Below are 19,454 nucleotides of genomic sequence, written 5' to 3'. Positions count from 1 at the left end.
AAAAATCATGGAGCAGGTCCTCAAGGAATCAATTCTGAAGCACTTAGAGGAGAGGAAAGTGATCAGGAACAGTCAGCAAGGATTCACCAAGGGCAAGTCATGCCTGACTAATCTAATTGCCTTCTATGACGAGGTAACTGGCTCTGTGGATGAGGGGAAAGCAGTGAACATGTTATTCCTTGACTTTAGCAAAGCTTTTGATATGGTCTCCCACGGTATTCTTGCCAGCAAGTTAAAGAAGTATGGGCTGGATGAATGGACTATAAGGTGGATAGAAAGCTGGCTAGATCGTCAGGCTCAATGAATAGTGATCAATGGCTCCATGTCTAGTTGGCAGCTGGTATCAAGCGGAATGTTCCAAGGGTCGGTCCTGGGGCCAGTTTTGTACAATATCTTCATTAATGATCTGGAGGATGGCTTGGATTGCACCCTCGGCAAGTTTGCAGATGACACTAAACTGGGAGGAGTGGTAGATACACTGGAAGGTAGGGATAGGATACAGAGGGATCTAGACAAATTGGAGGATTGGGCCAAAAGAAATCTGATGAGGTTCAACAAAGAAAAGTGCAGAGTCCTGCACTTAGGACAGAAGAATCCCATGCACTTCTGCAGACTAGGGACCGAGTGGCTAGGCATCAGTTCTGCAGAAAAGGACCTAGGGGTTACAGTGGACGAGAAGCTGGATATGAGTCAACACTCTGCCCTTTTTGCCAAGAAAGCTAACGACATTTTGGGCTGTATAAGTAGGAGCATTGCCAGCAAATCGAGGGACAGGATCATTCCCCTCTATTCGGCATTGGTGAGGCCTCATCTGGAGTATGGTGTCCAGTTTTGGGCCCCACACTACAAGAAGGATGTGGAAAAACTGGAAAGAGTCCAGCGAAGGGCAACAAAAATTATTAGGGGGCTGGAGCACTTGATTTATGGAGGGGAGGCTGAGGGAACTGGGATTATTTAGTCTGCAGAAGAGAAGAATGAGGGGGGATTTGATAGCTGCTTTCAACTACCTGAAAGGGGGTTCCAAAGAGGATGGATCTAGACTGTTCTCAGAGGTACCAGATGACAGAATGAGGAGTAATGGTCTCAAGTTGCAGTGGGGGAGGTTTAGGTTGGATATTAGGAAAAACTTTTTCACTAGGAGGGTGGTGAAGTACTGGAATGGGTTACCTAGGGAGGTGGTGGAATCTCCTTCCTTAGAGGTTTTTAAGGTAAGGCTTGACAAAGCCCTGGCTGGGATGATCTAGTTGGGGATTGGTCCTGCTTTGAGCAGGGAGTTGGACTAGATGACCTCCTGAGGTCCTTTCCAACCCTGATATTCTATGATTTTATGATCTTTATTAAAGCTGTCAATTAATCACAGTTAAATCAAGTGATCAACTCAAAACAAAAATTAACTCGATTTAAAAAACTAATCACAATTAATCACAGTTTTAATCGCACTGTTAAACAATAAAAATACCAATTTAAATTTATTATAAATATTTTTTGATATTTTTCTACATTTTCCAATATATTGATTTCAATTACAACACAGAATACAAAGTGTACGGAGCTCAATTTATATTACTATTTTTATTACAAATATTTGCACTGTAAAAAAGATAAACAGTATTTTTCAGTTTACCTTATAGAAGTACAGTACAGACCCATTTATGTGTGGATGTCGGCAGTCAAGCCGTCACAACCGTGTGTTAACGGACCGCAGGTTAAGAGGGCCATGCTGAAAAAAGTGTCTATGATTCACTTAGAAAAAAACGCCATTATTTTCTGCTCTTTCTGGCTCGCATTTTTTTTCTTTCTTATGAAGTCTGTCATTCGCTGCAGATGAAATGCGTTCGTGGTCAATTCATCGGCTGATCGGCTTTCTCCAGAAATCCATACTTGCGCTACACCATGATGCTTTTTAAAACGACTTATAAACCCCTTGCTGGCTTGGAATTATTCATCCCCCGTTAAATTTCCAAATTTTGTCGCTTGGGCTTGAAGAATTGGCCCACTTAGGGGCATTCCTTTCAGCCTTTCCTGAGCAAACCACGTGCGCGTGGCTTTGTCTGTTGTGGGTTTTGCTGAAAAGCGCACGTTTTCGCTTAAGCCCCGCAGCAGAATCGATATTTTGTACAAAGCCATTCAGTTTAGATTAGTTTTTTAGCCATCCTCGGAGAGTAGATTCGGCAATCCCAATATCTTTTGAAACTTTGGCCTGGGTTTCTCTGCTATTTACTTGATCTATTGCAGCTAGCTTTTCTTCTACAGTGTAGGAACACTGCCGCTTGCCCTCTGCCATTATATTAGGCCTACAGTTAAAATTTTCTAATGTAGTATATATAATTACTATATAACTACTATATATTATATATCTTTCTTGTGTGACAATGACTAAGCGTGCGTGATACGTCTTTACCAATATAGGTAAAGACGTACAACACGTTTCCACTCCGCACTTCCTGTTGATTTCTATGTCAGTGAGTTAGTGAGCAAATCTGTAGCACTACATAGCAAGTTCCTGTACCGCGTGTTAACGAGTCTCGCATGTTAAATAGGTAGCACTGGGAGGCATGGCGCTACCGCACGTTAAGCAGATTCGCGCATAAACGGGTCTGTACTATAGTTAGTACAATCTATTATCGTGAATGTGTAACTAACAAATGTAGAATTTTTTTACATAACTGCACTCAAAAGCAAAACAATGTAAAACTTTAGAGCCTACAAGTCCACTCAGTCCTACTTTTTGTTCATCCAATCGCGAAGACAAACAAGTGTGTTTACATTTACAGGAGGTAATGTTGCCCGCTTCTTATTTACAATGTCACCTGAAAGTGAAAACAGGCATTCACATGGCACTGTTGCAGCCGGCATTGCAAGGTATTTATGTGCCAGAAATGCTAAACATTCATATCCAAAAATATTTAAATAAATGGTATTCTATTATTAACAGTGCAATTAAAACTGTGATAATCGTGATTTTTTTTAATCTCACAATTAATCATTATTAATTTTTTTAATCGTTTGACAGCCCTAATCTTTATATTTTTCTTATCTACCTCACAGGAGTGGTAGTGAGGCTTAATTAGTTTGCACAGTAAAATGTTATGAAAATCAGATGAAAGATGAAAGCATTATTATGTATCTACCATGCAAAGCTGAACTATATTATTCCTCTTTTCCAGCAGTCTATATGCACTTTTCAGTGTATGTGGTATATATAAAAACTTCCAGCACATAATCAATATTGCCTTGCTGTGCATATTAAGTGCTATAAAAATGCATTATTAACTAAAAGACACACTGCAATTTACTTTTACTTTTAAAAAAATGCCATAAAAAAAAGGAACAATTACAGCAATTATTTCCTACATTTCAAATTCTGACACCATTTTCTAAGCATTAATATAACAGCACAAAAGGAAATTTAATTGTAAGGATTAATTAGCATAAAGGGAGGCATACTGTATTGGTATGGCAATGGCTGACTGTTGTTATCAGTCAGTTACAAAAGTAAAATTAGTTTGAATTAGTCCTCTAAAATAATTTAAAGAAAAGGAGTACTTGTGGCACCTTAGCGACTAACAAATTTATTTGAGCATAAGCTTTCCTGAGCTACAGCTCACTTCATCGGATGCATTCAGCGGAAAAACAGTTTTTCCGCTGAATGCATCCGATGAAGTGAGCTGTAGCTCACGAAAGCTTATGCTCAAATAAATTTGTTAGTCTCTAAGGTGCCACAAGTACTCCTTTTCTTTTTGCGAATACAGACTAACTCGGCTGCTAGTCTGAAACCTAAAATAATTTAAACATTCTTCAAATAATGGAGACATTTAAATGTAACAGAAAACATATACTAAGAGTCGATTATTAGTTCATTTCTTTAAAGATCCTTTGAAATAAATATTTAGACATGTTCTTTGTGAGCTGCCAGGCAACGAATTACTTTACATTCCCATAATACAGCTGCCCGACCTCAGAATCAAATTCACATCACACTTCAAAAAATGCACAAGAGAAGAGATTGGTCATGTTTAGTAATGCTTAAACTAACATTTAAACTTTGATATTGCGATTAACCTTCTGTAAAGTACTCAGCTTGCAATTTTTGTTTAATTAAAAAAATCTGTACAATTACCTCAGCACCTATCAAAACATGTCAGTTTGTCAGAATGCATTCCCATCACACAAGCAGTTCCTGTAACATGCACAAAATCAATTCACAGTGCACTACTCCCAATCATATTCTGTAATTCAAACAAGACAAGAAAAGCTAGTTGTTAATAACAGCCATCCAGGCTACAGGTGTGCAGTGTCAGGTTTTTGAAAAGCATATATATCAAAATGTTTACTATAAATTGTGTCCCCATCACAAGATGCTTACAGCAGGTGGACAAAATGTGACTCTTCCACACCTGAGGAAAACAGAATGGTACAGGTTCTGAAAATGAAAAGTGTACTTGTGCAATCTTTGTACTTAATCCATTTAGTTCTAAAAAATCCCTTTCCTTATATACATGAAATGTATACAGCATAAACTAAATGTGTACTACTGTACCTATAGCTGTGTTTCTACACTGAGGACATGAATTAAAATTTCTTGATGTTACAGCAAAAGATACCATGTCATACCACAAACTGGTTATTTTAGTCAATTATGTTATTCATACAGTACCACGGGTGTATACAGCACTGCTGAAAGGAAAAATACACCATAGAAATGGAGTCAACCTGCTCCATCTACTATACTATATGACGTTATCTTCCCTATATTATTGGGAAGATGTGCTACGCACTAGTTGGTTATCACTTTCCAACCTAAGAGTGGCTGCATTTCAGTGGTACTGTTACATATGTAATCGGACTATGCACATGTATACAAACTATACCTAGAGATCATGAAGTGCAGGTGCCTTCGCATATTAAATTATTTAGGGTTATGTTATCACTTGGACTACGTGAGCCACCTACCTCTCCCCGCCCAGAGCAGGTGACCATGGAAGAGAAGCAGCACTGACTGTGCCTTCCCTCCAAATCTACCTGCCAGAATAGCTATATCCACACAAGGGATGTCGTAATAGGCTGCTGGTATCTATCCTCTTCCCTCCCTCAGAGCAAGGGTCAAACAGGAAGGGAGCCGAGCCTTCAACCGAGTCCGCCCCTTGTTCAGCACTGTGCTTTCTAGCCCTTCTCAGTCTAGCCCTTAACAATTTAGAACATGAAGCGAAGATGATCTTTTCCAATTAAAACTGCAAAAAGAATGTAGGAAGATAGCATATAATTACCAAACTTGGAATTGGTCCTGGACACTAGGGTTAACCCTGTACTCTTCTGAAAAGTGTACTGTAATCTTTAATGACTACAAGTGGGCAAGACCTTGGTTTCACCTCCCACATGAAAGCTGGAGTTTCTTATGATGATTAATTGCATATAAGATGCAATGGCAACACAAGGGAAATCAACATCAAGAATGAGTGATTATTAAAACTAGTCCAGAACAAGATATTGTATGCAACATGATAAAATGAAAAGTCACTACTACAAACCTGTGATTGAAATGAAACTTTGTTTAAAATTTAGTTGGATTAATTTAAATGTTCATTCATGATAAGGATTCTAACTTCACTGGCAACTTTTCTTTCACACTACAACACTTTTTTTCAATACTCAAGCTATTTATTATTAAGGGCTTCAGTTTTCTGAGCAGCATAGAGAAAATCAGAGTACATGCAGGTCCTATTAGCAATAAATGTACTTGTAAGTACCAAACATAATTCATTAGCAATTTCAACAAAAATAACCATCAGATATTCATTATAGCAAATCACAGACCTAATAGCCATGTACCATCTTTCTTTTATTTTCCAAACCATATAACCATAAAAAACATTAGGGTAAAAAAAAAAAAAGCACACCACTAAAGGCCTGTGATAGAGCCTTCAGAACCCTGAAAGACCTTTTAAGCAGAGAAACTGTTTTCCTTCACCCAGTTATCACTCCACGCAGATGCTTCAGATGTGGGTGGGGCTGCCCCAGGACATGGATAGAGTGAGGGGAGAACACACAATACTTTATATTAGCAAGAAACTGTTTCCCAGAGAAATGGCCCACTTAACTACAGAGAAAGAGCCCTGGGGAGTGAAGTTGGCCATAGAAGCACTACAATATTACATTTTCGGAAACGCCTGCCTCTCGATAACTGATCACGGACCTCTCCACTGGTTAAATTCCATGAGGGACACCGACTCCTGGATTCTGAGATGGTATTTAGCCTTATAGTCAGAGGTATAGGCCTTTCAAGTAGCAGACAGATGGGGAGCCAAACACCAGAATGCAGATTTCTTTTCCTGGGATGGGAGGTGAGGAGCACTAGAACAGCTGTGGGCCAAGGAAACCTCATCCCACTCCAGTTGGAAGGGCTTAACAGGAGACACTACAGCACAGCCAGGCAGCTAGCAGAGGGGAACCTAAGCAGCTCACCGCTATAAAGGGACTACACCAAAGTGTGCATCACCAGGAGGGGAACTGCAGCACAAAACAGGGACTCTCACCCAGAGGCCTGCAAGCAAGTCTGCAAGGGGCACCTACAAGCTTCAACACACCTCAAGGAAGCATAGAGAGGTAGGAAGGGACCCAGGAGAGGGTGTTGGCCAGATGGCAGGTGGTGAATGCCATCCCTACAGCACTCATGGTGTCCCTGGGTCAGAACCTGGTAGAGTGGGCAGGCCAGGTCCCCCTGCCTGTCCCTGCTCCCCTTGCTGCAGGCTCTAACAACTAGGCAGGACTGCTGCCACAGACTAACCACTAGGCGGAAGACGTGCCTGTCAATATAGCCCCATTTAGATTTTCTTTTTTGTAATTAACGTTCAGAATCCACAACCACTAACTAACTAGCTCAAGACATTTTGTAGAAAATGCTGGCTATCCTCTATTCTGTAACGGCCACTGGCATCCTGTTCTGTGTCCCCAGGCGAGGCAATGACAAGGCATAAAATGCCTCCTTACTCCCCTCCACTCAGTACCTGTATTTGAGGGAGCATAGCCTCCACACAGCTGTTACTCTCCCACCCATGAAGGTGGGCAGGGAGTGAGTGGAGCTTTGTTTTCACTCCTACTTCACCAACCCAGATAGCACAGCTGAGCTGCCACACTGGGGAAGTAACTGCACCATATATAGGGCTGGCACAGATTACTTAGTCCCTGACTGATAGTCTGGTTTCCAATCTACTGCTGAGACGGTGTAACTACATGCTGCTCTTATTCTGGTTTGTGACAAAAACACAACTTAGACCAAAATATTTGAGTTTGAGAGTTCAGAAGGTGGTAAGTAGGAAGAAAAAAATGCCAACAAAGGTGTTTTTTAAAGGTCTGCGACAAATTTGTCTTTTTAAGGGTCATTTAATGAAGTGAAATTCTACTCCAGCATATAGTTATTTGTGGACCACTTGTAAGAATCTGAATTAAAATCAGCTCAGCGGCCTGCCAATAAAGTCTCCTCTCCGATAAATTATGTAGCAAACAACAAAACTGCATATGAAGTCACAAAATTCCATATCTGGGTGTGTTTCTTGACATAGGAAGGCTAATTCCATTCTTCCCAGCTTGTTTTATAACTGACTAGACAAATACTACCCCAAATTAACCAATTTTAAAAACGACTTACTCTCAGTCAGTGTTAAGACATTGTTAGAACACACAAGTATCCTGTAGACATAGAACATATCTTATGCCAGATCCAAAGCAAACATTCTACATTATTTGACTGGAATGTATCATTATATGCACATCATCATCCTAAAATCCAGAGTACCTAACAAAGCTTCTTGAGTTCAAGTTGTGATACACAATACATTACCAAAATGTATGCTTCTCAATTTGTTCAGAACTGTGAGATTCATATTAATATTCAAGCCACCAACTTTTTTACTCAGCCTTGCTCCTGTATGACCTTGGTTCTTCCAATGACATGTGGCAATGCATTTGTTTGAAACACACAGAATGAATGTCTTTTTCTATTGTATACGGTTCTCTCCTTGTCTACATTTCACAGGCCTGCACTAAAATACATGATTTAGAGAGGGTAATAAAATGAGGGAAGAATGATTTACTCTTCGTACCACAAAACAAACAACATAAATCCTATTTACCTCCTAATCTGCTTCCCTAACAGATCTGCATGAAAAATCACGTGCATAATGTGAAAATAGCAACATCAACCAACACAATTCACAAATCACTAATTCCATATTTTAGATAACTGTTTTCTATAACTGACTTCAGGGAAAGCTGTGGGATACGCCTAACTTTTTGAAAATCAGAATACTTATTCAGGTGCCTAAATATGGACTTACAAGCCTAACTTGAATATCTCGACTTCTTTTTTGAAACCTTAGCCTGACATTTTCATTTACTGTAGTGTACACCATAGTTAAGGTAGAAATGGCATCTTTATTCTAAAAAGAGCTCATATTACTACAACTAGGTAAAGCTGTATGGGGAACAGCCTGATGCTGCAGTAGTCACAGGAGTATTGCTCAACATGAATAAAGGTGAAAGCTCAGACCTTGCACGCCGAAGAACTGGTAAGAAGATTCAAAATATTATATATATATATATATGAGAAAATTACAAAAAAATACTTAAAATACAAAATACTTAAAAAAAAAAAAAAACACTACACACACCGAATTTTCTTCCTCCTCTTCCAGCTCCCTTTGTTGTTCCTCATGTCTCTTTGCCTTGATCTCCATAGCTTCTGTGATCAGGTCTCTTAAAATTGAGACTGGTTTGGCATTCTTAATAAAAGTATGCTAGAAAACAAACCATGAAATTATATAACAGAAATCCAACAAATACTTTTCAGCTACAACTTAATTACAAGTAACAGATGTTAAAAATAACATGTTATTCAACATCACAGACTTCAGCGATAAATAGTCTTTCACATCAGCCAGAAATTAAAATCTAGATTAGGGAAATATATGATCTCTCTTAGCTGCTTTACAACTAAATAAAATTTAGCTTTTTTAGTTATTTGGGTTTTTTACACAGCAAGCCATGGGAAAATATAACTATATAATACAACGCTTTATAGTTAAGGGTGTAATTGTTGAAAGGAAATGTGGATTAGGTAGTAAATAAATACAGTGGTGATTGTTGAACATAGAAAAATAATTTTTTTCAGATATTCAGTTACAACATTTAATTAATTTTAACAAGCTGACAACACAATTAGTGGCCATAAGCAGAGCAGCCATTGCTGTTGCTTACTTCAACAAACCTGTATTTTAATATGTTATGAATTATTTAATCATCTGCAATGCTGAAATGTAAAACAAGCAAAAAATCCCAACTATCTTTTAGCAGGCAGATTATTTTTAATTCAAAACCATTTCAAATATCATTTACCCCTCTTCATATGCATGTTGCTGTCTATAAAGCACCTGTTGTCAGAATATTCTGATTTCTCCATTAGTATTTACATGGAATTTCTCAGCGCAAGAAAACATATCTGTAGTTCTGAGACTGGCAAAGCAAAGTTATTACACCAAATGAAAAATGACAATTAAAAAAACAGCAATGAGCATTTCAGTAGTTGGCTTCTTTTTCTTGGTCTGAGCTTAAATATTGAAGCCTTTAATCTTATTTTTCCTATGTCCTATCATTCAAAAGATGAGCTTTACTGATGCAAGCTAACATCTCTTCGTTATATTCATAATTGTAGCAAAGTAACTGTTCAATATGCTATCTACAAGCAATCCAGAGACAGCACCTGGGTCTATCCTTGAAATTTAGGGCATGTTTACTACAGCCTTGCTCCCTCCGATGTAAGCGCCCTACTACACCAAAATAATAACAACTCCACCTCCACGAGAGGCGTAGGGCTTATGTCAGTGTAGTTAGGGTGACACAGAGTCCCTGTAGACACTGCCTTACTTACATCAGCTCTTGGTTGTCATTCTTGTCGAATTTCACAGCTCTGTGCTGAAGCTCCCTGTTGTGAACTCCACATCCAGCTCACAGCTTGGGCTGTCACCCTGGGGCAGGTGGGGGGTCCAGCTAGAGCCCGGCTGTCCCCAGGCTCCTGGCTCCCCATTGCCAGCCAGGGTGCTGCCCGGGCCTCCCACTCGGAGCTGGGCTGCCACCCAGGCTCCTGGCTCTCCGCGCCAAACTGGGCTGCCAGCTGGCTCCCCACTGGGATCCCTGCTGCCTCCCAGCTCCCCATTTGGATCTGGGAGCCTGGCTCGGAGTGGGGAGCCAGAAGCCCGGACACCAATCCGGCTTGCAGCAGGGAGCCAGAAGCCCAGGCGGTAGCCTGGCCCATGGCGGAGAGCCAGGAGCACGGGCAGCAGCAGGGCTCCCAGCAGGGAGCCCGGGCGGCTGCCTGGATCAGAGTGGGGAGACCGGGTGGCAGCCTAGATAAGAGCAGGGAGCTGGGAGGCACCCTGGATCAGAGTAGGGAGCCCAGGCGGCACCCGACTGGGAGTGGGAAGCTGGAAGCTCAGGCTGCAGCCTGGCTCACGGTGGAGAGCCAGGAGCACAGGCAGCAGCAGGGCTCCCAGCAGGGAGCCCAGGCGGCTGCCTGGATCAGAGTGGGGAGACCGGGTGGCAGCCAGGATAAGAGCAGGGAGCTGGGAGGCTGGGTGGCACCCTGGATCAGAGTAGGGAGCCCAGACAGCAGCCCGACTGGGAGTGGGAAGCTGGAAGCTCAGGCTGCAGCCCAGCTCGGAGCCGGGAGCCAGAAGCCTGGGTGGCAGCCAGGCTATCAGTGGGGAGTACCACCTGGAGCAGAGGGGCTGTGCACTCAGCCCCTTCCCGCCCCGTGCAAGTTGCAGACTTGAAAAACAGCAGTAAATATAGCCCAGGCTGTACATCGACTTAAGTTTGTAGGGTACACATGCCCTTAGACTATTACTTTTTTCAACTATCGCCTGTTTCTTGTCTCACTCACACCAACTTTACAATGGTGACACTCCACAGAAATACATGGTGCTAATCAATTTACAAGAATATAAATGAGATGGGGAATAAAGCTTGATGTTTGTGACATGGCATAAAACAGTGGATTGATCAGCTGTAGCCGTACGTAACTGAGGTATCCAGTGAAAATTAGTATTTCCAGAGTTCATACTCAACTTATCAAATGCCATGGCTAATATCGCAATGCTTGTAAAATTATTTTTTCCTTATACAGAATTCTGATTCACCAAACTGATTAAAATCTAAAGCTCTGTTTATATGCTGTCCTGCCACAACTTACCTTACAGCTCGAAGCAGTGATCACAGAAGGAATATGGAAGTACTTCATATCCTTATTTCTGAATTAGGTTGTTCTTTGGCACTACATACTAATACTGTAAATGCAAGAATTTTAATCTCTTTGTAGTGGAGTCAGAAAATTCAGGAAAGTAAAAATTTGATATAAAACACAGAGATTGGTTCATCTCCAGAGCAAGATAATAGTCTCTAAGAGGTGAATTTATGGTTCTGAATAATTAAAGGAAAAATGAGTTCCCAAGAGAATAATTTTTGAGGCTAAGGTGGTGCTGATAAATAATGAACCCCCTGTAACTTGTTGTGGCATCCGGAGTTAGCATTTTCTTGCCCATCAACTTATCTGAGAATCCAAGGAAGAATTTTGTTTTCACCCAGTTTGATTGTTTATTGGTACCATTGTTAAAATTTAAAATGTAACCACTAGCCTGTCCAAAATGCTTATGGATGAAGAATCAAAAACATGAGAGGAGCAGAAGGCCTAGGTAGTAATACAGACTATCCCCCTATCAAAGTAGGATTATTACCTACAGGAAATTTGAAATTCAATTTGAATTTCTGAAATTGAAAAAACTAACAACAACAAAAGTCAAGAAAAATGTCAACAAAATTCTCATGATGTTTTTTCTCTATTTTTTGACCAATTATATTGCTGTCAGCCAGTCAGTTCTACTTATGCTAGCTGATCCTTGGAACCTCTGCCTCGAAAATTAGGGTTTTTTAGGCAGCCATGGAAGGGGAAAGCATGGGAATCCTGCTGTCATAGGAGATGGTCACTTAGGGAACTGTGCAGAACTACTGGCCTCTGAATAGTCAACCTTGGTGTTTGGCCTGGAATAGATGTGTGGTTTCTTTGAACATGCACTGATATAGTGGGTCAAAATTCTTTTCAACTCTTAAAGAAAGTTTAAGAGAAAACTGGGGTTGTATATTTTACCCCTTTACTAGTTTTCCCCATAAAGGAAACAATCTAGCCTGGTATTTTCAGGACTCCCCACTCTTCTACACTTGTGAATTTTAGTACATCCTCTCACAATACCATACCGAATAGATATCCTAATTCCACAACACTTGCTTTCTTGAAATCTAAAACCCTTGTATTGTTCAGTTCTATTATTCCCATTTCTTGCTATGCAGATTTCAGGCAGCCATGGTGTGAACCAGGGACCTCTTGGTGCCAACTGGCAGAGGGGATAGGGAATGCATAGAGTTTTATAGGAATCCTCTGGGTCAGATATATGTATAATAGTTCACCAAAGAGTGATACATAAGGTCTCTACTGAGATCCATTAGCCCACTGGTAGTCATAATCATTGTGAAATGTATGTACAGATAATATTTAAGGAGTTTATATATCTATACTGAAAATTATGTTTTAAGGTCTTGGAGTTAAAGCAGGTCCCCAGGAGGTAATTTGCCTCACACAGGTTCCTTTTAGGCAGGAGATAACAGAAACTTATCTCCCTTTCTGATCATTTGTACTTTGTCTGCCACAAAAGGAGGCCTACTTGCATACCGACCCAGTGCCAGTCAAAAGTTGTAAAATCCACACAACAGAAAATCAACAGGAAGAAACAAAACAGCAGGGAGTGTCTTGTTTATGAACAATGGCAAAAGCTTTGGCTACACTGGAACCTGAACAACAAAACTTTTGTCATTCCAGGGTGTGAAAAAACCACACCCCAGAACAACAAAAGTTTTGCCAACGAAAAGCGCCGGTGTGAACAGTGCTTTGTCGGCAGGAGAGCTCTCCTGCCAACAAAGCTACCACTGCACATTGGGGGTGGAAGATTTTTGTCAGCCTGAGAACTCTCTCCGGCCGACAAACAGTGGCTACGCTATGCACCTCTTAATGGCATGGCTGTAGTGGCATAGTGTAGACATAGCCAAAAGAAGGGACTTGTATATTTGGAGGTGGTGGGTGGGGAACGGAACACAGCAGGTCCTTCACCTGGGAGGCAAGCTGACAGCGTGCCTGTCATGAACCTGTTGGGATTCCCTCCAAGACCTTTCCACTAGGCTTATCCAAAACACCTCGCATAGTTCTGGAAAAACATTTTATCCAGGTCTCTAGGATCCAAAAAACTCAGTTCGACTCCACTCGTCTCTCAGGTTACTTTGCCTATGCTAGCTAGGCCCAGACACAGGGAGTTTTGGCATAGGGTGATACTGTACCACATTTCCAGTTCATGTCACATACTACACAGTTCATATATGTCTTTCCTAGCTCCTAACAGCTATACTTACATGTAAGGACCAATCTCTTTGCAGATTGCATAAGGCAAGCTTATTAGTGCTGCTTACTTTTGTTTATTATAAACTTATTCACAATAGCTAGTTTAATTAGTTTCTGACTCCCTTTTTTACTAAATATATATTCACAATAGTTAGTTGTTTCAGCAATTACTTGTTCAGGCTTGTCTTGTCTTAACTTGGGCCTGTTCATGTCAGCTAAGTTATCCCTACAAAACCCAGCCAACCTGTTTCTAAAGCCCTGCAAGGATTTTGGGCCTGCATCACTCTACAAGACATGAGATTATCTAGTTAATTAAGTCTGGCTTTAGAATGCACCTTCTGATTTTATTTCATATGTAACCATTTGCTGCTATTTGAATCTCTGTACTTCGTTAGATAAACTTCAAGAAAGAAGGAACATGTGGCCAGAACAAGATTTTCTAATGACCCTTGGTTCCTAGAAATCCTCACAGAAGTTCTGGCCTGAAGCCAGAAAACCAAAGCGGATGCATTGCCTTAGCAACTTGAATACTGACCTGTAAAAGCTGTGTTGCAGTAGCTCTCTGCTCAGGATTCTTCACTAAACATTTTTTCACAAAATCAGTGAACTCATCAGACCAGAGCTCCGGCTTCCGGAATGTTGGCGGTGGATTCGTGGGAATCATAAAAATAGCCTAGTTAAAAAAATTAAAACAAAAATAGAAAGGTGAAAAAAAAATCAGCAAAAATCATAACACTGTAGCCAAATAAACACGTTGCTTTATCCAGCTTTTTTTTTTTTTTTTTTTTAAATCAGACTGAGAATCTGGAGGACAAATTTTAACTGGTCTAGAATTTCCAATACGATTGAGATTCAGGAAGCAAATCCATCTGCTACCAATGCAGCTATTTCCCATTAGATTTCGTCTATTTAAATTGTACCTCACTCAGCACATCATTCTTTATTTTATCTATTACTGTTATCAGTCTCGAGAGAAGATTTTGCCCTTTCAGAACCTCTTAGCAGAAGTCAGGGCACTTCCTGGTTCAGCAGATATATCTAAAAATATTGCTGTTGAGAACCAGATCCACTTTCCATCTCTTAACTTAATTTCAATTTTGTACAGGCAGAATTGCTGAAGAAAGTCAGATCAAACCTATTTATTTTTACATTCTAAAATTCAGGTGTAATTAAACACCTTGATTCTGCCAATGTGATTTAAAACTAATTCTAAAAATGGATAAGATGCCACTGAAGGCACATTGCAACAATAAACTGTAAACAAAATCATGTCACTAGCTTACTGGTATGAAAAGGTCTTATCGAAATTGTGAAAATGGCAACATTTTATCCTATTTGTTGAAAACCACATACAGAGAAATTCTCCAGGTGGTACTCCCGGGGGAATTCTGTGCCACTGCACGTGCACAGCATTCATGTCCCCTGGAGATTTTTTGTAATGACTTCTGACAGGGAAGCAAAGGAAAGTAGCAAGAACAGTCATGGGCCCCTCCTCAGCAGTGCCAGTGCATTGTTTCAGGTGCTCGGAGTGGGGCTGGGGATGGCCTGGCCAGTGTCTCCTAGCCTGCACTGGGTTCAGCTACTAGTCTGGGCTGGGTGTGGGGGAGGACCGGAATTCCTTTTCCCTTGCAAGGAGCGGCCGAGGCCGGGCCGCGCCGGGGCCGGGGCCTCCAGACCCCCAACCCTGTACCCAGACCATCCCTTACTTAGCCCTCACACTCAAACCCCCATCCCAATGAGCCTCACCCCCCTGCACCTGGACCACCCCAATGAGCCCTCCAATCCCAGACTCCTACTCCACTGATCCCAATCAGTTGCATCCAGACCCCCACCTCACCAAGCCCCACTCTCCCCTGCTGAGCTCCCCACACCCAGATGCCCCACATCACCCACACACAAACCCTCCCTGCTGAGCCCCAACCACCTTCACGTTGACTCCCCTACAGAGTCCCATTCCCCCTGCACCTGGAACCCGCCAATACCAGGACCTCCCACTAAGCCACCCACACTCAGATTACCCCACACAGAACCTTCTCATCCCACACCTGGATTCCCCCACACTAAGCCATTCCACACTTGGATCTTGCAAGGCTGAGCCTGCCTGCCCCACACCTGGATCAGGGGCCAGGGCTGGGTGTGTGTGCGAGACTGTTGCTTGCTATCTTGGTGCAACTGGTGTCATGTGGCAAGGCCCCGGCCCTTGCAATGCCAGGGTCGGGTGCAGCCTCACTGAAAAGGCCGTGTCCCCCAGGGGAGGGGGAAAGAAATGCAGGGTGATATCCCATCTTCATGCAGCCAGTGGCCTGTGCTTCCCTCTGCTATGCTGGAGCCTCCACATTTATTGACAAATAAAATATGCAGAATTTTGCAGAATTTTAAAATATTGTGTGTAGAATTTTTATTTTTTTGGTGTAGAATTCCCTCAGGAATATAGATTGAAAAAAAAAATCTCACTATATGTCCCTTCTTTGTCCTGTTTAAGTCAAAGAGATTTTGCCACTGATTTTCATGACCCTAGATTTTACCCTACTGAGGAGCTACCTGCATAAGAGGAGGAAAAGAAAGATTAATAGACACCTTTCTGAGGTATCAGTCTGAACTATCACCCTAATAAGGTATGGGGGGGAAGTTTTTAATCAATGAAGCGCCATATGTTAATATTAAATATGTATGTCATCAGTTACTGTATAGAATTACAAATAGTTGCAAAGAGAGCAGCACACCGTATATTAAGAGGCACCTAAGGTTTAAAAAAAACATTTCATTATTCACTTCTCAAACCAGGTTCGGTTGGGATCATCACTTTTCCCCATGTAAGAAGATGAGGGTGGGGGGGTCACAAAAACATTGTACTCATTCATTGTAACCATCCTACACAGATAAATGGAACTTTGAAGCAGGGGAAGAAAAAACAAAATGAAATGAGCACAGAGTGATGTAAAAAAATGAGACAATTTATTCGTACCATCTACATAGCATACATACAAACATTTGAAATACTGCTGGGAGGGGAGAGGAGAGAGACACGAATTTGAGATTTTCAGCATAATCCCTGAACATATTTTTGGTAATTTATGAATGCCCAGTATCTTGTTCAAACACCTCAATCTAAAATTAAACTCATATTCTCAAGAAAAGCAACGCGTGTTGAATGTTGTACAACCAAAATATTCACTATAATCAGGGCCGTCCTTACCCATACGCAAAACACGCAGCTGTGTAGGGCTCTAGGGCACCAAATTTCCTGGTGCCTTGCGCAGCTGCATGCTGCTTCAGCCCCTGCTCCGGCTCTTGCCCAGGGCCCCCACTCCCCTAAGGAGTGCAACAGGGCCTGGCCTGCACTCACCGGCAGCGGGAGTGCAGTAACCCAGCCCCAGCCGCGCCGCCGGTGAGTGCTGGGGGGTGGTTCCCCCTGCTCCCCAAGCCAGCCCCACCCCCCACGGAGGCCATGGGCCAGCCTCCCCACTTCCCCCCATCCCGCAGATGCCTGGGGGCTGCATAGGGCCCCAGAACAGGTAGGGACGGCCCTGACTATAATTTTCAGAGAATAAATATTTCTGTACCAAATAACTGATTTCAATTCAAATACTTGTATTTTATAAATCAGTTCATTATTCACCTAATAGGAAACGTACAGTAACAAATCTGGCCATTTGGTTTAACAAAAGTAATACGCCTGCTGCCATAATGAAAGTTATTTTTCTTTACTTTCTTGGAGAGGGGCACTCTACTGCAATACAAGGTATCCTCAGCCTGGCACTTGAGCTCAGATGCATGAAAGTAGAACTATGCACTACTGATAGGCCTCCATGCTGGCATTGAACTACTAGTTTGCAGTACCAGACTAATTGTTTATCAGTGTAAATGAAGTACTACTGCTATAAAGCAAAGGATGACAAACTCAGCTGCTTCTGTCCTTGAAGGTAATGATCTCTTTTGAACTTTGAGCTGCTGAGTTGTAGTCTTATCTCAAGATAATCTTAAACTTAACATATAATTTCTGCAGTAGCTATAAGAAACATAAGGATAAAACGGTCTACTTGTAACTAGTGTTTATATAGTATCATCATAAAATGGAGCTAAAAATATACATCTCTTATTTGATCATAAACACTGAACTGTGTGACACACAGAACAAACAAGTCTAAATATATGAGCCATCATATTTAGGGGCAAGGTTATTTTAATTAACTACATAGCAGCTAAGAATCGTAACAAAGAATTTACTTCTTTATAGTCAACAAATAACTGACCATTTATTCTTAAATGGTGAACAATACAAGCTACCAAAGTAACTAATGCATATATCTTAAACTTAGGCTCCTAGACCCATATTTACGTACTTAAATAAAAATGGGTAATCAGCACTACTGAAAACCAGGCCACTTATTTAGGTGCCTAAACTTGGATTTAGAACCCTAGAACAATAGGGTCCTGTTTTTTAAAATCTTGACCTATTATTTCTCCTGCAATATTAGTCTGCAAAACTATTTTAGATGCACTTTTGTGTTACAAAAAACACTGTATAAAGATGATGTGAAATACTGTATATGCAGTACAAAAGTACATATTCAATTAAAATACAAAATCATGGTTTAAACTACAGGGGGAAATGTGAAATTAAACTTTACATTGAACCCCATCTCAATATAGGAAATACTAAAAAACAGGAGGTTATTTTTCCAAAGAAAAGAACAAGATGCTTAGGCAGACAAATTATACACATACATATATGTCAGTCTATATAATTTTATCTGATCTCAAAAACCATTTTGATGGAAGATTGTTAATATTCAGAAATATTAGCTTCCCGGTTTATTTGTGTCTACACAACATGTTGCTTAACTAAACATTTTACCATAAATCAAATGAAAAATAGATCTTGTCTAAATTCTAGTGTTTGTTCAAAACATTGATCACTTCCTTTTCGCAGGGCTTGTACAGCTGCATTCTTTTTTCTCTTCTCTAACTGCTCCTTCATTCCTTGTTGGTGTACTGCCTGGTTCCACCTGAAATCTTCTTCTCGTTTCATACCTTGTACTCACGCCAGAGGTCATCTTGTTCACCCCCCACCCTCCCATTGCTTTAACTATCGCTTTCATACAGGCATTCTTGAATCTATTACACATACATACCTGCAGCGGGGTGGTCACCCGCTCTGGCCCTGATGGGGTTATAACAGCCTGGGGAAAGGGCTGCCCAGGAGAAGCCAAAAGCTAGGCTGATGGGGAAGGCAGCCACAGCTGGGGCAGTCTCTCCCTACTGTGGAGAGAGATGGGCCTGGCTGCTTGGGAACTCACCAGGGTACCTAGAGTGAAGCAGGGCTGGGGAAGGCCGGAGGAGCTGGGGAGCTCCAGGCTGGAAAACCCCCAGCCTGCAGGCCTTGCTGAAGGCCTAAAGCAGGTACTGGGGTTGCAGAGGGGCAGCCCAAGGTTAGGCAAAGGCAGCAGGTCCAAACCCTCCTTGCGATGATGAATGGTACAGACTGCAGTCTGCCCCAGTGTGTGGGGGCTAGATGAGGACTGGCAGTAGCTGCTGAGGCAAGGTGGGGATTCCCTGGGGTGGGGAGACCCAAAGACTGTGGGGGAACTGCAGAGGGCAGAACCCTGAGGGAAGGGGCACCGGGGTCCAGGAGGGACATGGGGGGCCTGAGGCAAGCAGGACACCGGCCTGCAGAGGGTGCTCTGGAGGCTGGAGAGCTAATGCCCCGGATGACCAGCTGGAGGCACCGCACTGGTGAGTCTCAGCTTTGTTACAATACCCCTGGGCAAGTCACCCTTATCTACCAGGTGTATCTATCTTAGCCACTTATATGGCCCCCATTACTGTAAAATCTGAGAATAATCCTCTTCACAACATCCCTGAGATAGAAAAGCACCATTATGTCAATTTTACAGGTGAATCACTGAGATACAGAGAGTGTGAGGGAACATCTACACTACAAAGACTATATTCACATAGC

The 19,454-nt window shown here is 41.7% G+C and overlaps 1 protein-coding gene across 1 annotated transcript in view; it reads right to left on the bottom strand.

The window, feature by feature from the left end:
- The window catches only part of STK3 (serine/threonine kinase 3), a 284,928-nt gene that overhangs the window by 144,719 nt on the left and 120,755 nt on the right, over positions 1 to 19,454 (bottom strand). The window contains 2 exon segments of the mRNA XM_037892225.2: positions 8,667 to 8,792; positions 14,028 to 14,165. Of these exon segments, the coding sequence (XP_037748153.1) occupies positions 8,667 to 8,792; positions 14,028 to 14,165 (264 nt within the window).

Source organism: Chelonia mydas, chromosome 2, assembly GCF_015237465.2.
Source record: "Chelonia mydas isolate rCheMyd1 chromosome 2, rCheMyd1.pri.v2, whole genome shotgun sequence".
Lineage (NCBI taxonomy): Eukaryota > Metazoa > Chordata > Testudines > Cheloniidae > Chelonia > Chelonia mydas.
The sequence above is the reverse complement of the archived record's forward strand: the minus strand, read 5'-3'. Positions and strand labels throughout refer to the sequence as shown.